This window comes from Saimiri boliviensis, chromosome 1 (assembly GCF_048565385.1).
Source record: "Saimiri boliviensis isolate mSaiBol1 chromosome 1, mSaiBol1.pri, whole genome shotgun sequence".
Lineage (NCBI taxonomy): Eukaryota > Metazoa > Chordata > Mammalia > Primates > Cebidae > Saimiri > Saimiri boliviensis.
Window position 1 is genome coordinate 28763942 of NC_133449.1, and position 18755 is coordinate 28782696.

At 51.7% G+C, this 18755-nt stretch overlaps 2 protein-coding genes across 5 annotated transcripts in view; one reads left to right on the forward strand and one right to left on the reverse strand.

Moving 5' to 3' along the window:
- The window catches only part of TOGARAM2 (TOG array regulator of axonemal microtubules 2), a 74325-nt gene that overhangs the window by 30166 nt on the left and 25404 nt on the right, over positions 1-18755 (forward strand). For all 4 annotated transcript variants that reach the window (XM_039463915.2, XM_039463923.2, XM_074395647.1 and 1 more), the window contains 5 exons: positions 481-645; positions 4254-4404; positions 5145-5250; positions 6175-6410; positions 17940-18098. In XM_039463915.2, coding sequence (XP_039319849.1) covers positions 481-645; positions 4254-4404; positions 5145-5250; positions 6175-6410; positions 17940-18098 — 817 coding nt within the window. The remainder of the gene's footprint in view (positions 1-480; positions 646-4253; positions 4405-5144; positions 5251-6174; positions 6411-17939; positions 18099-18755) is intronic.
- Positions 8830-16968, reverse strand: LOC141583826 (syncytin-1-like). The gene is made up of 2 exons (XM_074395646.1): positions 16887-16968; positions 8830-11205 (listed from the first exon to the last, which is right to left on the reverse strand). The coding sequence occupies exon 2, from the start codon at positions 11198-11200 to the stop codon at positions 9473-9475; it is 1728 nt and encodes a 575-aa protein (XP_074251747.1). The 5' UTR covers positions 11201-11205; positions 16887-16968; the 3' UTR covers positions 8830-9472.

Genomic DNA, 18755 nt, shown 5'->3' on the forward strand with positions numbered 1-18755 from the left:
CAATCGCTTGACCTCGTGATCTGCCTGCTTTGGCCTTCCAAAGTGCTGGGATTACAGGCGTGAGCCGCCTTGCCCAGCCTTCTTTTTTAAATTTTTTATTCATTACTTATTTATTTATGTAGATATGGGGCCTCGCTCTGTGGCCCAGACTAAAGGGCAGTGACGCACTCACCTCAGCCTCAAACTCTTGGGCTCAAGGGATCCTCCTGCCTCAGCCTCCCAAGTAGTGGGAACTATAGATGTGTGCTACTGTGCCTGGCTAATTTCTTTTAAATTTTCTGTAGGGATGGGGGTCTCCCTATGTTGCCCAGGCTGATCTTGAACTCCTGGCCTGAAGCCTTCCTCCTACCTTGGCCTCCCAACATGTTGGGGGTACTGGTATGGGCCAGCATGCCCAGACACGGGCCCATTTTCAAAGTAGGACATTGAGGCTGAGGGAAACAGGCCTGCTGATTTCTCGGACTTCCTCTGTGCCCACAGGCCTCCTTCCCCTTCGGAGCAGCAGGACCCTGTCTGTGCCCACTAGGCTGAGCAGCCCATGCAGAAACGACGTCGGCATCATCCTGAGGAAGCGGGCCAGCCGGGCCTCCCTGCCCAGCATCCCCGTCAGCAAGCAGGAGCCCCGCTTCACCCGCCATGCCTCAGGTGGGCAGGCCTGACCAGCAGGCGCATGCATCCCTCTGCCCATGCTGCCTTGGGATGCCCTGAGGCATGGCAAAGGTGACCTCAGTGGCTTTGCTTCTGCCCCTTGTCCATGTTAGACCAGGAGGCAGCCTGCGGTGGTGGTCACCTTACCAGAGGAGAAACAGTGCCAGGGACTCATAATTGTCTATGGGCTGGGCTGGGGGACCCAGGATCTCATACCTGGAGCTGTGACGTGCTCAGCCTGTGTGACATGTCCTGGAGGAGTGACCAGTGCACCAGGGCAAAGACGCGAGGCAACAGCATGTAGGGAGGTAGCTGAGAACACCAGGAAGAGGACGGGAGGGTTGGGGAGGAACTCGGTTTCTTTCCTGTTGCTTCGTAAAATGTCAGGGCTGCGCAGCGCTGGCTGCAGATGGGAATCACAGGGTCCAGAGCTTCTACCAGGGCACCTCGGGAATTGTGCCCAGGACAAGGGGACACTCTGTCCCCATTCTACCAGAGGAGCTTCCATTTTGCCTCACTCTTTTATATACTGGGCATTCATGTGACATTTCATTTGCAAAGATTTTGCTACTGAAAAAAAACTTAAAAACAGCTTGGTTGGGAGTTTCTTTAAGTGCGGGATGTGATGGTAAATGATCATAGATTAGAGCACAGTTCTGTGCTATAAACAACACCAGCTCACCTCCCTTTTCAATTCTCTTTCTATCCTCAAGCAGAAAGTCTGAATTTGGTGCTAGTCTTTAGCACCTCTTTTCATATTTTTAATCTTTTATAAAGAAAAGAGGTTTAATTGGTTCATGGTTCCACAGGCTGTACAAAAACCGTAGTGATTTCTGCTTCTGGGAGGCCTCAGGAAACTTATCATCACGGCAGCACCTCTCCTTTTAAACAGGGAGATCCTCTTTTAGGCTCAAAGATATCAGAGGCTGCTGTAATTTTTTAGCTAGGGTTTTAAACATTGTTTTACTTCCATTGTAAATATTTATCTTATTCTATGACAAACAATGTTAGTTTATGGTAGTGAAAGTTCCCTTTACAATTAAATTCTTTAGGATTTGAAACTGGTGTGATATGAAGAAAAATACAATGTAAATAGAAGGACAGGCTATTGAGAGGTATGGCAGAAATCATGAAAGTGGTAATTGAATGATATGATTGATACTGAGAACTACTGGTCTGTCTAACCCAACCCACTTTTTAAAAAATTTTATTTTTTTTAAGACAGAGTCTCACTCTGTTGTCCAGGCTGGAGTGCAATGGTATGATCTCTGCTCATTGCAACCTCTGCCTCCTGGGTTCAAGTGATCCTGCCTCAGCCTCCTGAGTAGCTGGGACTACAGGTGCATGCCACCATGGCCTGACTGATTTTTGCATTTTTAGTAGAGACAGGGCTTCACCATGTTGGCCAGGCTGGTCTCGAACTCCCAACCTCAAGTGGTTTGCCTACCTTGGCCTCCCAAAGTGCTGGGATTAGACCCAGTGATGCAAAGGCCACCCAAGGTCACTCAAGTTCGTGGTGCCCCATAGTGCCACCATCTAAAGATCACTAGACTGACACTTTGGTTAGTGACGCTTGACCCACTCTGTTGTCCCTTTTTATTTGAACTGTTTTATGTTTGGTGGGTGAGTGGATGGGTAGAAACAAGATCTTCAAGTAGGTTAGGTTGTTGGAGTTAGAAAAAAGAAAAAAAGCCAACATTCTCCTCTTACTACCTCCCTGGAAGCTGCATCTGAATCCTCCTCATCTTCCTCTCTCCTCACAGTGGACGAAGAATCCCTTAACTTACTTTATAGTTTGGATTTTTAGTCTGGCTGGAAATGATAGTATTTCAGGACTGTCAACCTGCTGGTCCTCCTGATTCTCCTAATAATTCTTGTGAAGGGCTGGCCTTTCTTGGGAGACTGGATTGGTTTAGGTGAGCTCAGTTCAGGATCTGTTCAATTTCTTTTGTTTTCTGTGTGAAAAGTAGAAATGACTGAACCAGAAGGTACAAATATGAACAGAACCGGAAAGCTGTCAGAGGTAGGGCAAACGGGGAGGCAACACAAGCCCTCAAGACACTGGAGGCTGGAATCCCCCTGCCAGTGCCTTTCGTGGGTTTGTTTTCACATCCAGTGGATGCTAATGCCCCTGCAGGGTGCAGTAAAGGTAGGGAAGGGGGCAGGGGGGCAGGAGGATGGATTGCTTCCTCCAGAAGACCGAGCCTTTTTTAGAGAGGGTCACAGACAGCGTGTCATTCTCGTCCGTGCTGCCCAGGGAAGGATGGGGAGGTTGGATGTTACCTCCTGACTCTCAGAGAGTGACTGAAAGAACTGATGAAGAGACCGTTCCACATGCCGAGGGCAGTGCTGAGAAGTGAGGGCTTTGTGTCTCCCCCTTTTTTTTTTTTGAGACAGAGTCTCACTCTGTTGCCCAGGCTGAAGTGCAGTGGCACGATTTCGGCTCGCTGCAACCTCCGCTTCCTGATTCCAAGCGATTCTCCTGCCTCAGCCTCCCATGTAGCTGGGATTACAGGCATGCGCCACCATGCCCAGCTAATTTTTGTATTTTTAGTAGAGACGGTATTTCATCATGTTGGGCAGACTGGTCCTGAACTCCTGACCTCGGGTGATCCACCTGCCTCGGACTCCCAAAGTTCTGGGATTACAGGCGTGAGCCACCACGCCTGGCTGTGTCTCCGCTTTCCATAAAGGGCTTCCTCTCCACTCAGACTTGCCCGGGACCTCGGGATGTACTGTGGTGAAAATCGTCCGGGTGGAGGTGAAGCTTGGCAGAAAACTCACAGGAAGGGAGATGTGGTAGTGAGCGCTCTGGACTGTGACGGGGACCATGTTGTCCTGGCCGTGCTGACAGAGGAGCTGAGGGGCTGTGGAGGGTCCCCGACCCTCTCTGGTCCTCAACTGTGTGATCAAGGCGTTTGGTTAGACAGAGGCCCTGTAAGATGCCTGCCTGTCCTAGAAGTTTATGATTCTAGCATCTGTCCCCAGGGAAGGAGAGCCTAGAAAACACGACAGCCTGCTTGTTGTGGGTCCCTGTGTGCATGGTTGCGTCTGGACCGTGTGGGTGCCAGTTAGCTACATTGCCTTCCTCCAGCCATCTGCTTTTGGACCACTTCCCTGCTCGTGGGCAACCCCGCAAAAGGCTGGATAGCATCAGGGAAGGAGGAGGCACTGCTCACACAGGCCTCTGGTTGGGCATGTCAGACCGCCACCAAAGTGAGTGGGGAGGTCATTCATTGATGGCTCAGGGGCCCCCACCTCACCACAGAGGAGGCAGGGTTGGAGGTGTCTCCCCGACTGGGGGGGCTTTGTCCCATGACATCACTTGGCTTATGACAAGTCTGTTTATAAGAATCTCATTGGCAAGGTCAGGAAGGGAAAAAGTCAACCAAAGGTAGAGCTAGGAGGTCTTTATGGCTCCCAGGCAGGGAAGCCCAGGCGCTGGCTTCTCAGCCTCACCAGCCACCTCCCCCTGTACACCCTCCCTGTTAGGTGGGCTCGGGGCGGTGGCACGGCCTCCCGTGTGAGTGGTGGCAGGAACGGCCACTCAGGGCTCTTACCTGTCCTGCTGCGTGAAGCCTGCTGTTTCTTTCTTGTGAATGCAGCTAACTCATTACCTGCGGTGCTCACATTGGGGTCTCCTGAATGGGAAGAGGAGGAGGAGATGGATCTTAGAGGCTTTAAGGAGCTGAGGCCTTTCTCAAACCCGGAGCTGGGGCTGATGGACGCACTTCAGTGCCTCAACAGCAGTGACTGGTGAGGAGACGCCTGCCCCACGTGCTATGGTCTGGCCAGAAGCGGGGCTGTCGCACTAGCTTCTGCACCTCAACTTTCCTCCTCTCCCACTCTGAGGTTCCAGCACCATGGAGGGAGGACTGCGTGTGTGTGTACATACGTGTGTGCCTGAGTGTGTGGTGCTCCTGGCTTTATGTGTGCGCCCTGAGACCCTCCATGCACCTGTGCATGGCTCCGTGACGTGCCAAAGCCAGGCATGGCAAGGATGCATTTGATTCCACACCATGGGGCCCGAGAAAGGCTGCAGCCCTTTCTTTCTCTGATTGAAATTGAATCTGCTCCGAGTGCTTCTTCCCACTGTGGGGATGCAGGACCATGGTCATGAGCAAAGCAATGCCTTGGCCTCTGGAACATTTGTGAGACGTCCTCCTTGCCTTCAGTCCTCTCTGTTCAAGTGCCTTCTACTGAAGGTGTTGGCTTTGTGTCAAGGGCGCAGGCAGGTCCTGGGGTGGGCTTCCGTGCAGCACTGTCAGAGCTGAGGGCCGGCCAGAGGCCACATAAAACTGGCTTTTACTGAGGGGTTAGGATTTCAGGCCACGGTGTTACCCCAGGAAACCCTGGTCTGAGGCCGTAGAATGGCACCCTACTGTGCACTGTGAGGGTGGGCCATGATGGTGCATGATGTGGGGCCCCTTGTCTGCAGAGGGGTGGGGCTCCTCCCTCCCCACCCGCCTGCAACAGGGCCTGGCCTTGCTTCTCAGGCAGATGAAGGAGAAGGGCCTGGTGAGCATCCAGCGCCTGGCAGCCTGTCACTCGGAGGTCCTCACCGGGAGGCTGCACGACGTGTGCTTGGCGGTGACTGGGGAGGTGAGGCCCCCCCCCAGCCTGTGTGCTGTGCATCTGGCCCTGCTGCGGCTGCTCCATGCCGTCCCCTAGCAGCTGTAGAGGGGCTGTGGCTCCAGGAACATGGGCATCCCTGCTTATTTCTCAGCCTTCAGCCACCGAGGTAGGAGGTAGCCACCCATTTCTCAGATTGGAAAACTGAGGCCTAGGGTTTCCTTATTTGTAATCTTTGGGAACGGAAACAATGAGGATCCCACATGCCCATGTGTCGGCCTGCATGGTCCTCTGTACCTAATGCCTAAGGAGGGCTGGAGTGCTCTGGGCCAGATCCCCAGCTCCAGGGCCGTTGTGGTGCTTCCCAAGGCCTTTTGCTCATGGCTCTGGGGCTTGGTCTAGGCTGGGTCCAGAGAGGCGGGAGGCTGTATTTGGTCTCATGTGGAGGCTGTGTCCCACTCTTGGGAGTGGACTGCCCCAGTGGGGGTGGGTGGGGATGAATACTCAGGATGCTGTTTTGTTGACACGCAGAGGCCTGGGTGGTGTCGGGAGCACCCGCCTTCCTGCATGTGGCCTGGGGTCTCTGCTTTCTTTGTAAAGTGAGGCATGCAGAAAAAATACAGTTACTTTCTCCCAGGTTAATTAGAGTTAAGTCAGCACTACAGTGCTTCTCATGGCACCAACTCTCACGGTAGCAGTGAAGATCAAATCAGTGCTTTGAAGATGGTGTACACATTTCCGATGGCCATGATAATATAGATTAACAACAGATGATAACAAAATGGGACAGTTTTGCTCAGAGCAGCTGCAGGGTTTTCGTTTCCAGCATGGCAAGGCTTAGGTCAGGGGAAGGGTTGGGGAGGAGGAAGAGGGTGGAGCAGGGCCCATTCTCAGTGCATCCCAGAGCCCTTGGCAGGGTCCAGCACCCTGGAGGGCCGCTCTCCTCTCTCCAAGGTCACCAATCTGCGCTCCAAGGTGTCTCGCCTGGCCATCAGCACCTTGGGAGACCTCTTCCAGGCCTTGAAGAAGAATATGGACCAGGAGGCCAAGGAGATCGCCCGCTGCTTGCTGCAGAAGATGGGGAACACCAGCGAGTTCATCCAGAGAGCAGCCGGCCGGTCCCTGGGGGCCATGGTGGAGAACGTGACCCCTGCCCGCTCCCTAGTGGCCCTCACCTCGGCGGGCGTCTAGTACGTGGCTGCCTGTTGTCTGAAGGGTGGGGGAGGTCAGGGAGGGTAAGTCGAGGGGAGAGGCCCTGGGATGTGACAGGAGGAGGGAAGGGTGCAGGGAGGGAGGCAGGCAAGTGAGGCTGCAAGGGGTCCATTGGGATGCTAGAGGCCAAGGTCAGAGGTTCAGAGTGAAGAAGGGGCCCGCCTCAGACTTCGCAGCAGGTGCCTCCCATTTAGCTGAGGGAGGAAGAAGATTCCTGCTTCCCTGTGCCAAGCACCGGGCTTCTCTCCCACCTTTCATCAGCCAGGCTGGGGTAATGCAGGGAGCTCTGGCTGGAAGAGGAGGGTGCTGTTGCACGCTGTCGCTGTGGGAGCACCCCGGGAGACAGGGCTGCAGAGGCAGCCTGAGCGTGGGCCCTGGAGCTCCTATCCCCAGGAGCCGTGTTGCTTTCTGATGAAATGTGGGCCAGTGAGAAGAGAAAGGTGCAGAATCAAATACTTCAGCTTGCCCCGCTGGGCCTGCTCCCGTGGAGGGGAAGGTGTTGGGCTCCTATTGGAGCCTTTCTGCTGATTTGTTTTCCCATCATTAAAAAACCACACTAAAAGCAAAACCAAAAGCATTTCCCAAGCACTTTTTCCCACAGAGCAAAACGCCTTGCCACCCCGGAAGTGGACCATTACGCTATGCATGAGGTTTCTCAGTAGTCTGGGGGCCTGTCGGACCAGCTGGGAGACCTTTAGTAATTGCACCATAGCATATTGAGATCCTGCTGGGCGAGATCCTGCCCAGGCACTTCGCCTGGGTTCACATCCTGCTTGTCACTTCACCTCTCAGCGTCTCAGCTGACTCATCTATAAAATGGGAATAATAATGGTGTCCACCTCATGAAGTTGTTATGATAAGTAGTTGAATTGACTCATGAAAGTGCACTTAGAACGGTGCCTGCCTGTACCTGACATTCACGGAGTGCTTGCTGTGCCTATAATTCACTTGGGAGAAATTAATTGTATTTTTCTCTGGGTGCCTCCTTTTGGCTCAGCTTCCTCGTCTGCAAAATGATGATGATAATAGTAGCTAATGGGGTGGATGTGAGATAATGGATAACAGGTGCTGGCATGGAGGGACAGGCAACGATCACTGTCAACGAGAACGAGGGGTGGTGGCTTGTGCATCTGAGTCCCCTGCGATCTTGCTGAAATGCAGATTCTGGTTCAGATGCCAGTGCTGCTGGTCCAGAGACCATGCTGAGTAGGGAGAGCTCTGATGTCCTCACTGTGTTTCTTCACTGGGGACAAAAGGGTCAGTGCTGCCTGACGGAGTGGGGACACACAGGTCCTTTGAGAGAGGGGGCCAGGTGTGGTGTCACACGCCTGTAATCCCAGCACTGTGGGAGGCCAAGGCGGGCGGATCACAAGGTCAAGAGATCGAGGGCATCCCGGCCAACATGGCGAAACCCTGTCTCTACTAAAAATACAAAAATTAGCCAGGCGTGGTGGCAGGTACCTGTAGTCCCAGCTACTCCAGAGGCTGAGGCAGGAGAATCACTTGAACCTGGGAGGTAGAAGTTGCAGAGAGCCAAGATCATGCCAATGCACTTCAGCCTGGCGACAGAGTAAGACTCCGTCTCAAAAATAAATAAATAAATAAACAAACAAACAAACAGAAATAGAGAAAGAGTGCCATTCTGACACGTTTCTCTGATGGAGCTCGGGTTCCACTTGTTATGCTCATCATCTCACCCAGTAATCCCTCTTCTCCCTCCTGTCTCAGTTTAGTTCAGCAAATGTGCAGTAAGTTCCTGCTAAGCGCCAGGGATGTGCCAGGCACCGGCGGGGCAGTGGGGTTGCAACAGAGGGGGAAACCAGGACTCCAACCAGGATACCAGTCGGGCAGGGCCAGGGGTCTGGGGGCAGAGAAGGCAACCAGCCAGCCCTGAGGGGCCTGGAGAGCGCAGCCTAGCTTCCCTGGGACTCTGCAGAGGGACAGGCAGGTGGGTAAAAGCTGTGTCCTTTTCTTTCAGCTCTTGTCCCACCCCTTCCATCAACCCAAGTCCGCTGAGGGCCCATACTCCCGGCCTCCACCTTCTCACCTCCCATTTCCCCTCTACCCACTGAATATTGCTCTTGTTTCTGCCTCACCCCAGCACCGCTCTCTGTAAGACCATTCAGGCCTTTCTTTTCTGGAGGTATTTAATGATCACTCTTTTTGTTATTATGGATTCAGCAGTGAAAAAGAGAAATGAAGCCCCCTGTTCTGGAGCTTACTTCCTAGTCAAGGGAGACAGATAACCTGGTCCGTGGCTACAGGGAGCTGGCAGCCTGGTGGGAGACCTAAGGGTGTGCTCTGTCCCGCAGAGCAACAAACAGGAACCCGAGCAAGCCTGTCGTGGATGAGAAAGGGATGGGACAAGAGGCGCGAAGAATGGCAGCAAGACAAAAGTTCTGATCAAGCTGCAAAGTTTATTTCAAAATGGGTTCCTTATATAGGGAGGGGAGAGGGTAGAGAGGGGAAAGGGGAAGTAGTTCTGATAGGCTGGGAGACGAGTGTTTAGCTCATGATCAGCTACCCCATTGGTGCAGCCATGCATGTTCTGTGCGTGATCAGGTCCTCCATTGGTGGCCCTGAGGCATGTCTTGCCCGTGATCAGGTCCTCCATTGGTGGCCCTGAGGCATGTCTTGCCCGTGATCAGGTCCTCCATTGGTGGCCCGCCACCACGCCCGGGGCATGCTTTTGGCGGGGAGGGCTGATGCAACCTTTTGTTCCAATAGCATCAGCTTAGCCTGGGTTCCCAACATCTCCTCCCTTTTTCTTTAAAAAAGAGGAGGCGGACCTTAACCAGCTAGGGGAGGTAGAGGCTGTGCTCCTCCTGAGCCTTAATTTTCAGGCTTACAGGTACCTTTTTGGGAGGAGAGGATTTTTCGAGTACCAACCTCTATGCAAGCCAGCTTACCTCTCAGGAGACTCGACAGTAGCCTTAGTAAGGCCTCTCCTTGCAGTGCCTTGCCTTGCACCTAGCGGTGTCCATTACCTTCGTAAAGCATAGTGTCGAGCGGTATGCTGCTCCCGTAGGAGGGGAACCGGCTACAGTCTGCCATATTCTAGATCACGCGTTGCTAGTTGGTGATAGTGGATTTGTATGGGCTTTCCCAGTAGGGAATTGAGCTGATCCCTGATTAACGCTGTTACTCGTCTTAGGATCCAAGGGGCAAAAGAGAAGAACAGGATGATAGCGAATAAGGGTCCAAGGAAGGGGAGGAGGTAAGGGAGAAGTCCATTGAGGCCGGTGAGGAAGGGATTGTCTGCAAGTGCCTTGCGTCTTTGTTCGAGGTCTTCTTGTAGATTTTTTATTTTATCTCGGACAATTCCTGACTTGTTGGCATAAAAGCAGCAACGTTCCTGTAGAGCCAAACAGATACCTCCCTGTTCTGCAGTGAGTAGGTCTAAGCCTCTTCTGTTTTGTAGGACTACTTCGGCTAGGGAATCTAGTTGGTCCTGTAAGTCATTAATGGTGCTAGACAAGGCTTGGATGTCGTTAATAAGTTGATGGGAAAGTTTTGTGTAAGATTGAACAGCCACCCCGAGTCCTGCTGTACCGGTAGCGACTGCTGTAGAGACACCCAATCCTACTAGCAGGGGAATCAGTGTAACGGCTCGTTTCTGCCGCCCTGCAATATAGTCAAAGGTAGGGATAGGGACAGGGTCATCACCAGAAATAATGTCTATATCTGGCAAGAGGGCGGCTAACACACATGACCCTGTCCAGTTTGCAGGCAGAGCAGTAAAGGCGAGGTTGTTGCCGCAAACAAAAGCTTGGCCTGGGCCAGGGCAAAGGGCCTCACTGTGGTTGGAACTACTGGAGCAGTTTACAAAGTTGGCAATGCCAACCGGAATATCAAAGCTGTTGTTTTGTGCACCTTTAAAGAAGCAAGGGTATACTTGGGAAGGCATGGGCTGGACTCTAAAGGGTAAGCTGGGGGTGCAATTATTTTGTGAGGCATTAAAACTAGATATATTGACAGGGAAGGCTAGGGGCATGGAGGTACCTTGATTTAAGCATAACCAGCAATTTTGGGCTAGGCTGGGGTTGGAGATATTGAGGGCCTGGTGGGTGGCTGACAGAATGTCAAGCATTTGCGCATCAATGTCAGGTCCTCTTGGTTTTGAGCGAGCTAGGGGGTGGTAGGATAACTTAGGGAATTGGCTTTGAATAACAAGCTCTATTTGTTTTTGTACATAAAGCTCTCTCACAGCATCTTGGGGTCCGCCACCGTCGGAGACGTGAATAGGGGCTTGCTGATTCCAAAAAACCGATTTTCCAATCGTGCCATCGCATCCGGCCTGGAGGACCCCATGAGGTTGTAGGCCGCTGGTGACAGGATTGGTTTCTGAGGTGCTCATTGTTCTTTGTAGAATGGCAGTAAAATAAGTATTATTGCCTTGAGTACACTGTGAGAAACTAGAATAGCAGGAGGAGTGCATCTGGGATTTAATGTTGTTTGTGCACTCGCTTGGGCACGGGCCTGGGCGGCCATTAATGACCGGTATACTAGGAGGCTTGCGCACACAAAGCCACTTAGGTGAAGATACTCCATTCCAATTGGTGTCATAGGTAAGATAGGCATTTTTGTCCCCACAATCTGTTACCTGAGTGTAAGTTGGGGTGGCGTAATTATTGGTCTGAGTCCCCCCTTTACAGTCACATGGCGCTCCAAAGAGGGCAGTGTAAATGTCTCCGGATGGCTTTCCAAGTCCTCCCTTTGTGACTGGGCAGAGGCGTGGGTGCAGTAGGAGGATGAGGATGCAGAGCATTCTTTCTGGAAGAAGAGAAAAAGAGCTCCTCAGGGCGAGCCTTTTGGCCCTGGGGCTGTATTTGGGTTACTTGGCCTGTCACACAAGGGGGCTGTCTGATTATTGATGTGTCTAATTAGTCGCTCAGGGAGCCAGCGGGGGCCATCCTCCTTTTGATCGTATATGCAGGCTGAGCCTCGCCCCCATATGAGAACAGGGTCAGGGCCCTTCCAAACACTGGTGAGAGGGTCACGCCACATAACCGTAGCATGCTGCTGAGAAGTTTGGGGATGCCATAGACGGTCAGCTGCCGAGCGACCTTGACTGTCAAGCTGTAGAAAATTTAGTTGAAATAGGGCATGACTAAGAAGGTTTCTGGGTTGTTGCATAGAAAACCCAAGGGGGGAGCGGGCTAAGCGACTTAGGGCATTTTTTAATGTTTGATGAGCTCGTTCAACTACTCCTTGACCCTGGGGGTTGTACGGTATACCAGTAACATGTTTGATTTGGAGTTTTTGGCAAAAGTCTTGGAAGTTTTTTCCAGTATATCCTGGGCCATTGTCTGTTTTAATGGTGTGCGGTTTTCCTATGGTAGCAAGACAGTGGATAACATGAGAGATAACATTTTTTGATGCTTCACCTGTTTGGGGAGTGGCTAAGATAAAACCACTAAATGTGTCAACAGTAACATGAACAAACCTCTGTTTTCCAAAAGGAGTAAAATGAGTGACATCCATTTGCCAAATGGCATTGGGGACTAAACCACGGGGGTTCACGCCAAGATGGGGTACAGGGGTGGCTACGACACATTGTTTGCAAGCTTTTACAATATCTCTGGCTTGTTCTCTAGTAATTTTATAGAGTAATCGTAGGGTGTGTGCATTGAGGTGATGTAGGGTGTGAGCTTGAGTAGCCTCATGTATTGGGTCACTTATAATGGGGAAAATCTGTGTGGCAGCATCAGCTAAGGCATTGCCTTCAGCCAGGGGTCCTGGAAGATTTAGGTGGGCCCGAAGATGTCCGATAAAGAAAGGGTGTTGTCTGTTTAAAATTAGCTGTTGCAGTTTAGAAAATAAGGGGGTAGCATTGGTTGAGGATTTGATAAAGGGGACTGTCTCCAAAAGAGGGACTGATTGAGCAATATACGCACTGTCAGTGTACAAGTTAAACGGTTGGTGAGCTAGAACTGTGAACACCTGGAGAATAGCATAGAGTTCAACAAGTTGAGCTGACAGGTAGGGGGATTTTATTGAGATGGGTTGATTATCAATAATATATGCAGCAATTCCGTTTGAGGATCCATCAGTGAAAACTAGCGTGGCTTGAGGAATTGGGGCAGATTTTGTGATCTTGGGAAATATGAACTGGTGAAGCTTGGCAAATTGGATAACAGGGTCACTGGGGTAATGATTGTCTATGTCTCCTGTGAAGGAGGATAATGCAATGGCCCATTCGTCAGAGGTTTGCAGGAGCCAGGTTAATTGATCCTGGGTGTATGGAATGATTATCGAGTGGGGGTCCCTGCCAAACAGTTGGCGGCCAGTGTACCGACCCTTAATAATTAACATGGCGAGGAGCGAGGGGTAGGTGAGTAAGACTTTTGATGGGGAGGCAGGTAGATGGAGCCAAAGGAGGGGGCTTCCGTATTTAGTAGGGTCTGTACCGTTTGGTTGCCAAAACACCGCGGTGGGTGTATGGGGAGTTGGGAGCAAGAGGAGTACTAGGGGAAGGTTATACGAAATTTGTTGAACACTTTGATTTTGGATGGCCTTGTTGATGAGGGCTAGAGATTGCTTTGCCTCTGGGGTCAGTGCTCGAACCGATAAAGGATTTGGATCGCCTTTTAGAATATTGTTAAGGGGAACAAGGGCACTGGTGGGCAATTTTAAATAGGGTCGAAGCCACTGAATGTCCCCGAGTAATTTTTGGAAATCGTTAAGGGTTTTTAAGTGATCAGTTTTTAAGCAGACTCGGGGAGTAAATACTTGCTGATGGTGTAACTCAAATCCTAAATAAGAAAATGGCTCAGACACTTGTACCTTGTCTGGAGCAATTTTTAGTCCATATGAGGTAAGACAGGATATAATGTGAGCATAGCAGGCCTTGGCTGCCTCGGCGCTATCACAAGCAAGAAGGATGTCATCCATATAATGGAGGATATAGGCCTCTGGCCACTGGGATCTTACTGGGGCAATGGCGGCAGCAACAAATTTTTGGCACAGTGTGGGACTGTTGGCCATGCCCTGTGGCAGAACCTTCCACTGATAACGAGGCATAGGACTTTGGAAGTTGATTTGAGGGACGCTAAAGGCAAAGTAAGGTCTGTCTTCAGGGTGTAAGGGGATGGTAAAGAAACAATCCTTAAGGTCAATAACAATTTTGTGATAGTTTAGGGGAATGGCTACAGGAGAAGGAAGACCAGGCTGAAGGGCTCCCATGGGGACCATTACCTTATTAACGGCTCTCAGATTTTGTAAAAGATGCCAGCTACCTGATTTTTTCTTAATGATAAATATAGGAGTGTTCCATGGAGAATTTGTGGGCTCAATATGTCCTGCTGCGAGCTGTTCCTGTACTAACGCAATGGCAGCGAGGGTTTTCTCATATGTAAGTGGCCACTGATCAACCCACACAGGGTCTGTAATTTTCCAGGAAATTTTGTCAGCGTGGGGTACAGGAATGTCAATGGCCGCTACGGTAAATTTTGGTGGAATCCTAGGCCTGTTTTGTCTTTTTTGGGGGTAATAGTAATGGGCTGGGTGATTCCTTGATTATTTTTTCCCAACCCTTGGCCGGGGAGATACCCCTGGCTTAGCATTTGGGTCATAACAGTATTGTTAGGACTGCACATAACGAGTTTCATTTGAGAGAGGATGTCCCTTCCCCAGAGATTGACTGGCAGATTGGGGAGGACATAAGGGGTAATGTGACCATTATTGCCTTCAGAGTCCTCCCACTTAAGCATTTGAGCACTTTGTTGGGGGTTGGTGGCCTGGCCAATACCGCGCAGGTGAGTAGCAACGGTTGTTAACGGCCAGTTCCTCGGCCAGTGAGTGTAAGATATAACGGTGGCATCGGCCCCTGTATCGAGAATGCCAGAAAAGAGCTTACCATTTAATTTAAGTTTCAGGGTAGGCCGCTGTTGAGAAATTTGTTGAACCCAGTAGACATCAGAAGACCCAGGGGCACTAGCCCCGCGGTAGGGCTTATGGAAATTGGAGTTAATTTGTTGGAGGGGGAGAATGACTATTTGAGCTAGTCTGGTGCCCTTTGGGATGGTGACTAAATCTTTAGTTGTAGAGAGAATGATATGGATTTCTCCATCAAAATCATTGTCTAATATGCCGGGCAGAACTTGGATCCCTTGGAGGGTAGAGCTGGCTCTGCCTAATATGAGGCCGAATGTCTGGGGTGGTAAGGGTCCATATATTCCAACTGGAAGTATCAGAGGGCTATTTTGGGTGGTTAGTATTGTGTCGGTGGTGGTACAGAGGTCCAGTCCTGCACTGCCCGCTGTTGCTCGCCAGAGGTCTGTGACGTAGCGGCGTGGTTGATTACTGGGAGGGCAGGGGTTGGCTGGCGGTATTGGGGGGTGAACTGTGAAGCCCCGGAGTTCATCCCGGTAGTGGGGCCCTGGGGCTGGCCCCTGTTCAAGTTTCCCTGCCTAATAATGGGTTGTCCATTAATGTCTAATCGAGAACGGCATTCTGAAGCCCAGTGAAATCCTTTTTTGCAGCGAGGACATTTTGTTGTGGGACCTAAATTTTTTATAAGGCTAGCCTGTGGGGCATTAGGTTGAGTTGGGAGTTGAGTAGGTGGTTGTATTTTTTGGGGGCAGTTTCTTGAAAGATGGCCGGGTTGGTGACAATTATAGCAAAGGCGGGCCTGGGCTCCAGGCAGTTGCGCGGGGGCAAGATTTTGGAGGGCAGCTCCTATGGCTAGGCCAACAGCATGGGCAGAGCCAATACCAGAGCAGAGGCGAACATAGTCGCAAAGCTCCTTCTGCCTAAAAGGCCGAATTGCACTTTGGCAAGCGGGGTTAGCGTTTTCATAGGCTAGGTGTTTTACAAAGGAGCTCTCACTTTCCCCGGAGCCAAAAAGGCGATCTGCCGTCTCCTGGAGGCGGCTTACAAAATCACTGTATGACTCATCGGGGCCTTGTCTAATCTTTGCAAGGGAAGTAGTAGCCGCTCCCTTTTGAGGGAGTCGCTTCCAGGCTTTTAGGCCTGCGGACTGAATCTGGGTTAAAAGCCCTGGGGGGAATTGGGCCTGTTTGTCATTGCTCTGATAAGGGCTGGCGCCCAGGAATTTTTTAAGGGTCCATCCTTTGGAGGAGGCCTTACGCGCGTTGCGCTCTGCAAACTGTTTGGAAATATCCTCATACTCAGACTTCCAAAGGATATTGTCCCCTCCGCTCAGCGCAGCACGAGACAAGAAAAACCAATCACTAGGGGTAAGCCATCTTTCACTAAGACTCTCTACAAGGGCCACGGTAAAGGGGGCAGTAGGACCATAGTTAGCAACAGCAGTTTTAATTTTTTCTATGGTCTTTAGATTTAGCCGCTTATAGGAATGGGTGTAGGTAGGCTCAGTGGGCTCTGAGCTTTCCTCCTCCTCATCCTCTGAGTCAGATTCTCCGGAGTCTGCTTCCTCCTCCTCAGGGATGGTGTGTGTGTCAGGGTGAGGAGACGCTCGGCCCGTGGTATTGGAGCTAACCTGTCCCTGACTTCTGGTAACGGGAAAAGCCATAACTCCCGCGGGAGGTAGAAGGGCCAAATCGGACAGTTTTGTGACTAAGGTTTTAACCCCATCAAGAAGAGAAACAGTCTCATCAATGGGACCGGAGGGTTTGGCTAGGGCTACACCGGGCAAGTTTGGGGCCGTGGGGGAACCAGGAACGCCTGAAGTAGGGGCATGCAAAACAGGAGCCGCAACTGCCACTGGGGGCACTGCTGTAGGAACATAGGGCGGTGGCCGGAAAGGTGGCAATGCCGGGGTGTTAGTTAATTGGGGCCAATCAGGGTTGTTATATTGGGCAGCTGCCTCTTCCAGATCTGCTTGATCGGCGGGATTTAGTTGATCATCCTGACTACCCGAGTTATGGAAGGTTTTAGAATTAGCAAGCAAGGGCAAATGTTGGGGCGGAGTATGCGCCCGAGAATGAGGACTTTGAATGGGGGGGTCCGTAAGGGTTGCAAGGTTGGGGTACAGTGAAGACTGCCCTGTATCATCTGAACCAATGTCAATTGCAACCGAGGGGCAGGTAGAAGGGGCCCTAGAGGGAGGGCGAGAGGAGGCCTTTTCAGAGGTGGTAATTGTTACAGGGGCTTGTCTAGATGGAGGTCGGGAGTGGCTAATAAGAATTTTGTGACCCTCCTTGCAGAGGCGTTGAATGTCAGGGGAGTCGCCCTGATTAGTAAGGACGTCCCTTATTAAATTATAATAATTAAAAGTGGTGATCGGAATAGTCTCAGGACCAAAAACACGGTAATAGTCGTTCAGACAATCACCAACACGTCCCCAAACACGGGAGTCAATAGACCCTTCCTGGGGGAACCATGGACATGTTTTAAAAATGAAACTAAAAAAGGAGACAAGGTCTTTCTTGCGAACCCGAATTCTACGCACCTTGAGAGATTCCTTTAACTGACTTATAAAGAGATCATTTTCACTGTGTGAAGATGCTTGTCCCATGATTGGGTCTTACCTGAGTAATGCCGCCGTCGAAATGAGGAACGAACTCCAGGAGTCGGCTCGCGGTCGGGTGGTCCGCGGTGCTCCGTGCGGGGAATCGGTTAATCGGGACGGCCGTGCAGGGAACCGGTTACAGGGGACGGCGGTCCACGGAGGCCGGCATCGAGCCCCACGTCTGGGCGCCACTTGCTCTGTCCCGCAGAGCAACAAACAGGAACCCGAGCAAGCCTGTCGTGGATGAGAAAGGGATGGGACAAGAGGCGCGAAGAATGGCAGCAAGACAAAAGTTCTGATCAAGCTGCAAAGTTTATTTCAAAATGGGTTCCTTATATAGGGAGGGGAGAGGGTAGAGAGGGGAAAGGGGAAGTAGTTCTGATAGGCTGGGAGACGAGTGTTTAGCTCATGATCAGCTACCCCATTGGTGCAGCCATGCATGTTCTGTGCGTGATCAGGTCCTCCATTGGTGGCCCTGAGGCATGTCTTGCCCGTGATCAGGTCCTCCATTGGTGGCCCTGAGGCATGTCTTGCCCGTGATCAGGTCCTCCATTGGTGGCCCGCCACCACGCCCGGGGCATGCTTTTGGCGGGGAGGGCTGATGCAACCTTTTGTTCCAATAGCATCAGCTTAGCCTGGGTTCCCAACAAGGGTGCAACCGTGCTTCCCTGGGGAACAAAGACAGCACTGCCCGTGGCTGGGACATCTAATTCTGCCTGTGGGACTGGGGAAGGAAGAGGAGGCATTGGTTAGATAGGGCTTTTCTAGGTGGAAGGAAGATGGAGAAACGTATTTAGACAGAAGGAAGGAGCTGTGCTCAGGAAGCGCCCACGAATGGTGGCATACGGTGTATTGGAGAATGTCGTGTGGCTTCATGTGGCTTTCCTTCCCGCTCCCGTTGTCGCTGTCGCCCTATTAGTAGAAAGTGAGTGCTCTTTCCCCAAAGAGTTCCCTCAGCTCGCATGGGACAGGTATTTTTGGAGCCCCTGGCTGGCATGAAGCATAGGTCTGCAGTCTGGGGACTCCCACTCCACCATCCTGAGACTGACCCCTGGCCATGATTTCCTTTCAGCCACCGGAACCCCCTGGTCCGGAGATGCACAGCCGAGCACCTCTGGGCCGTGCTGGAGCAGATCGGCGCTGAGAAGCTCCTCTCGGGCACCAGAGACAGCACAGACATGCTGGTGCGCAACCTGGTGAGGCTGGCCCAGGACTCCAACCAGGACACCAGGTAGGGCAGGGCCATGGGCCTGGGGGCAGGGAGGGGAACCAGCCGGCCCTGAGGGGCCTGGAGGACGCAGCTCAGCTTCCCTGGGACCCTGCAGAGGGACAGGCAGGTGGATGGAAGCTGTGTCTTTTCCCTTCAGCTCTTGTTCCATCCCTTCGGTCAGGCCAAGCCCATTCAGGGAGGGGCCCAGACTTCCTGTCCTCACTTTCTCCCTTCCATTTCCCTCTACCCAGAGAGCATTGCTCTTGTTTCTACCTCACCCCAGCACTGTTCGCTGCGAGACCATTCAGGCCTTTTTTTCTGGAGATGTTTAATGATCACTCTTTTTGTTATTATGGATACAGCAGTGAAAAAGAAAAATGAAGCCCCTGTTGTCTTGGAGCTTACTTCCTGGGGATGTAGTGCCTGCCGTTCCTCCCGTTCTTCCCTGCTGCAAACAGTGTTGCATGGCACTGCCTCTGACGTGCCCAGGGCCAGGACTGCGGGTCAGGCGCAGGTGCGCTCCAGCAGCCCCGCCCTGCCTGAGGTCCGCGTCGGCCTCCCTCCTGCCCAGCCTCTCAGTGCGGCAATGTCTGGATTTCCATTTCTTATCTATCTAATGGGTAAAAAATGATAGCTCATCATTGTTTTAGAGTGCATTTCCCGCCTGCTTATTCATAA

Bases quoted from the DNA above. Each gene is read 5' to 3' on its own strand.
- LOC141583826 (XM_074395646.1), bottom strand. From the start codon at position 11,200: ATGCTCTGCATCCTCATCCTCCTACTGCACCCACGCCTCTGCCCAGTC.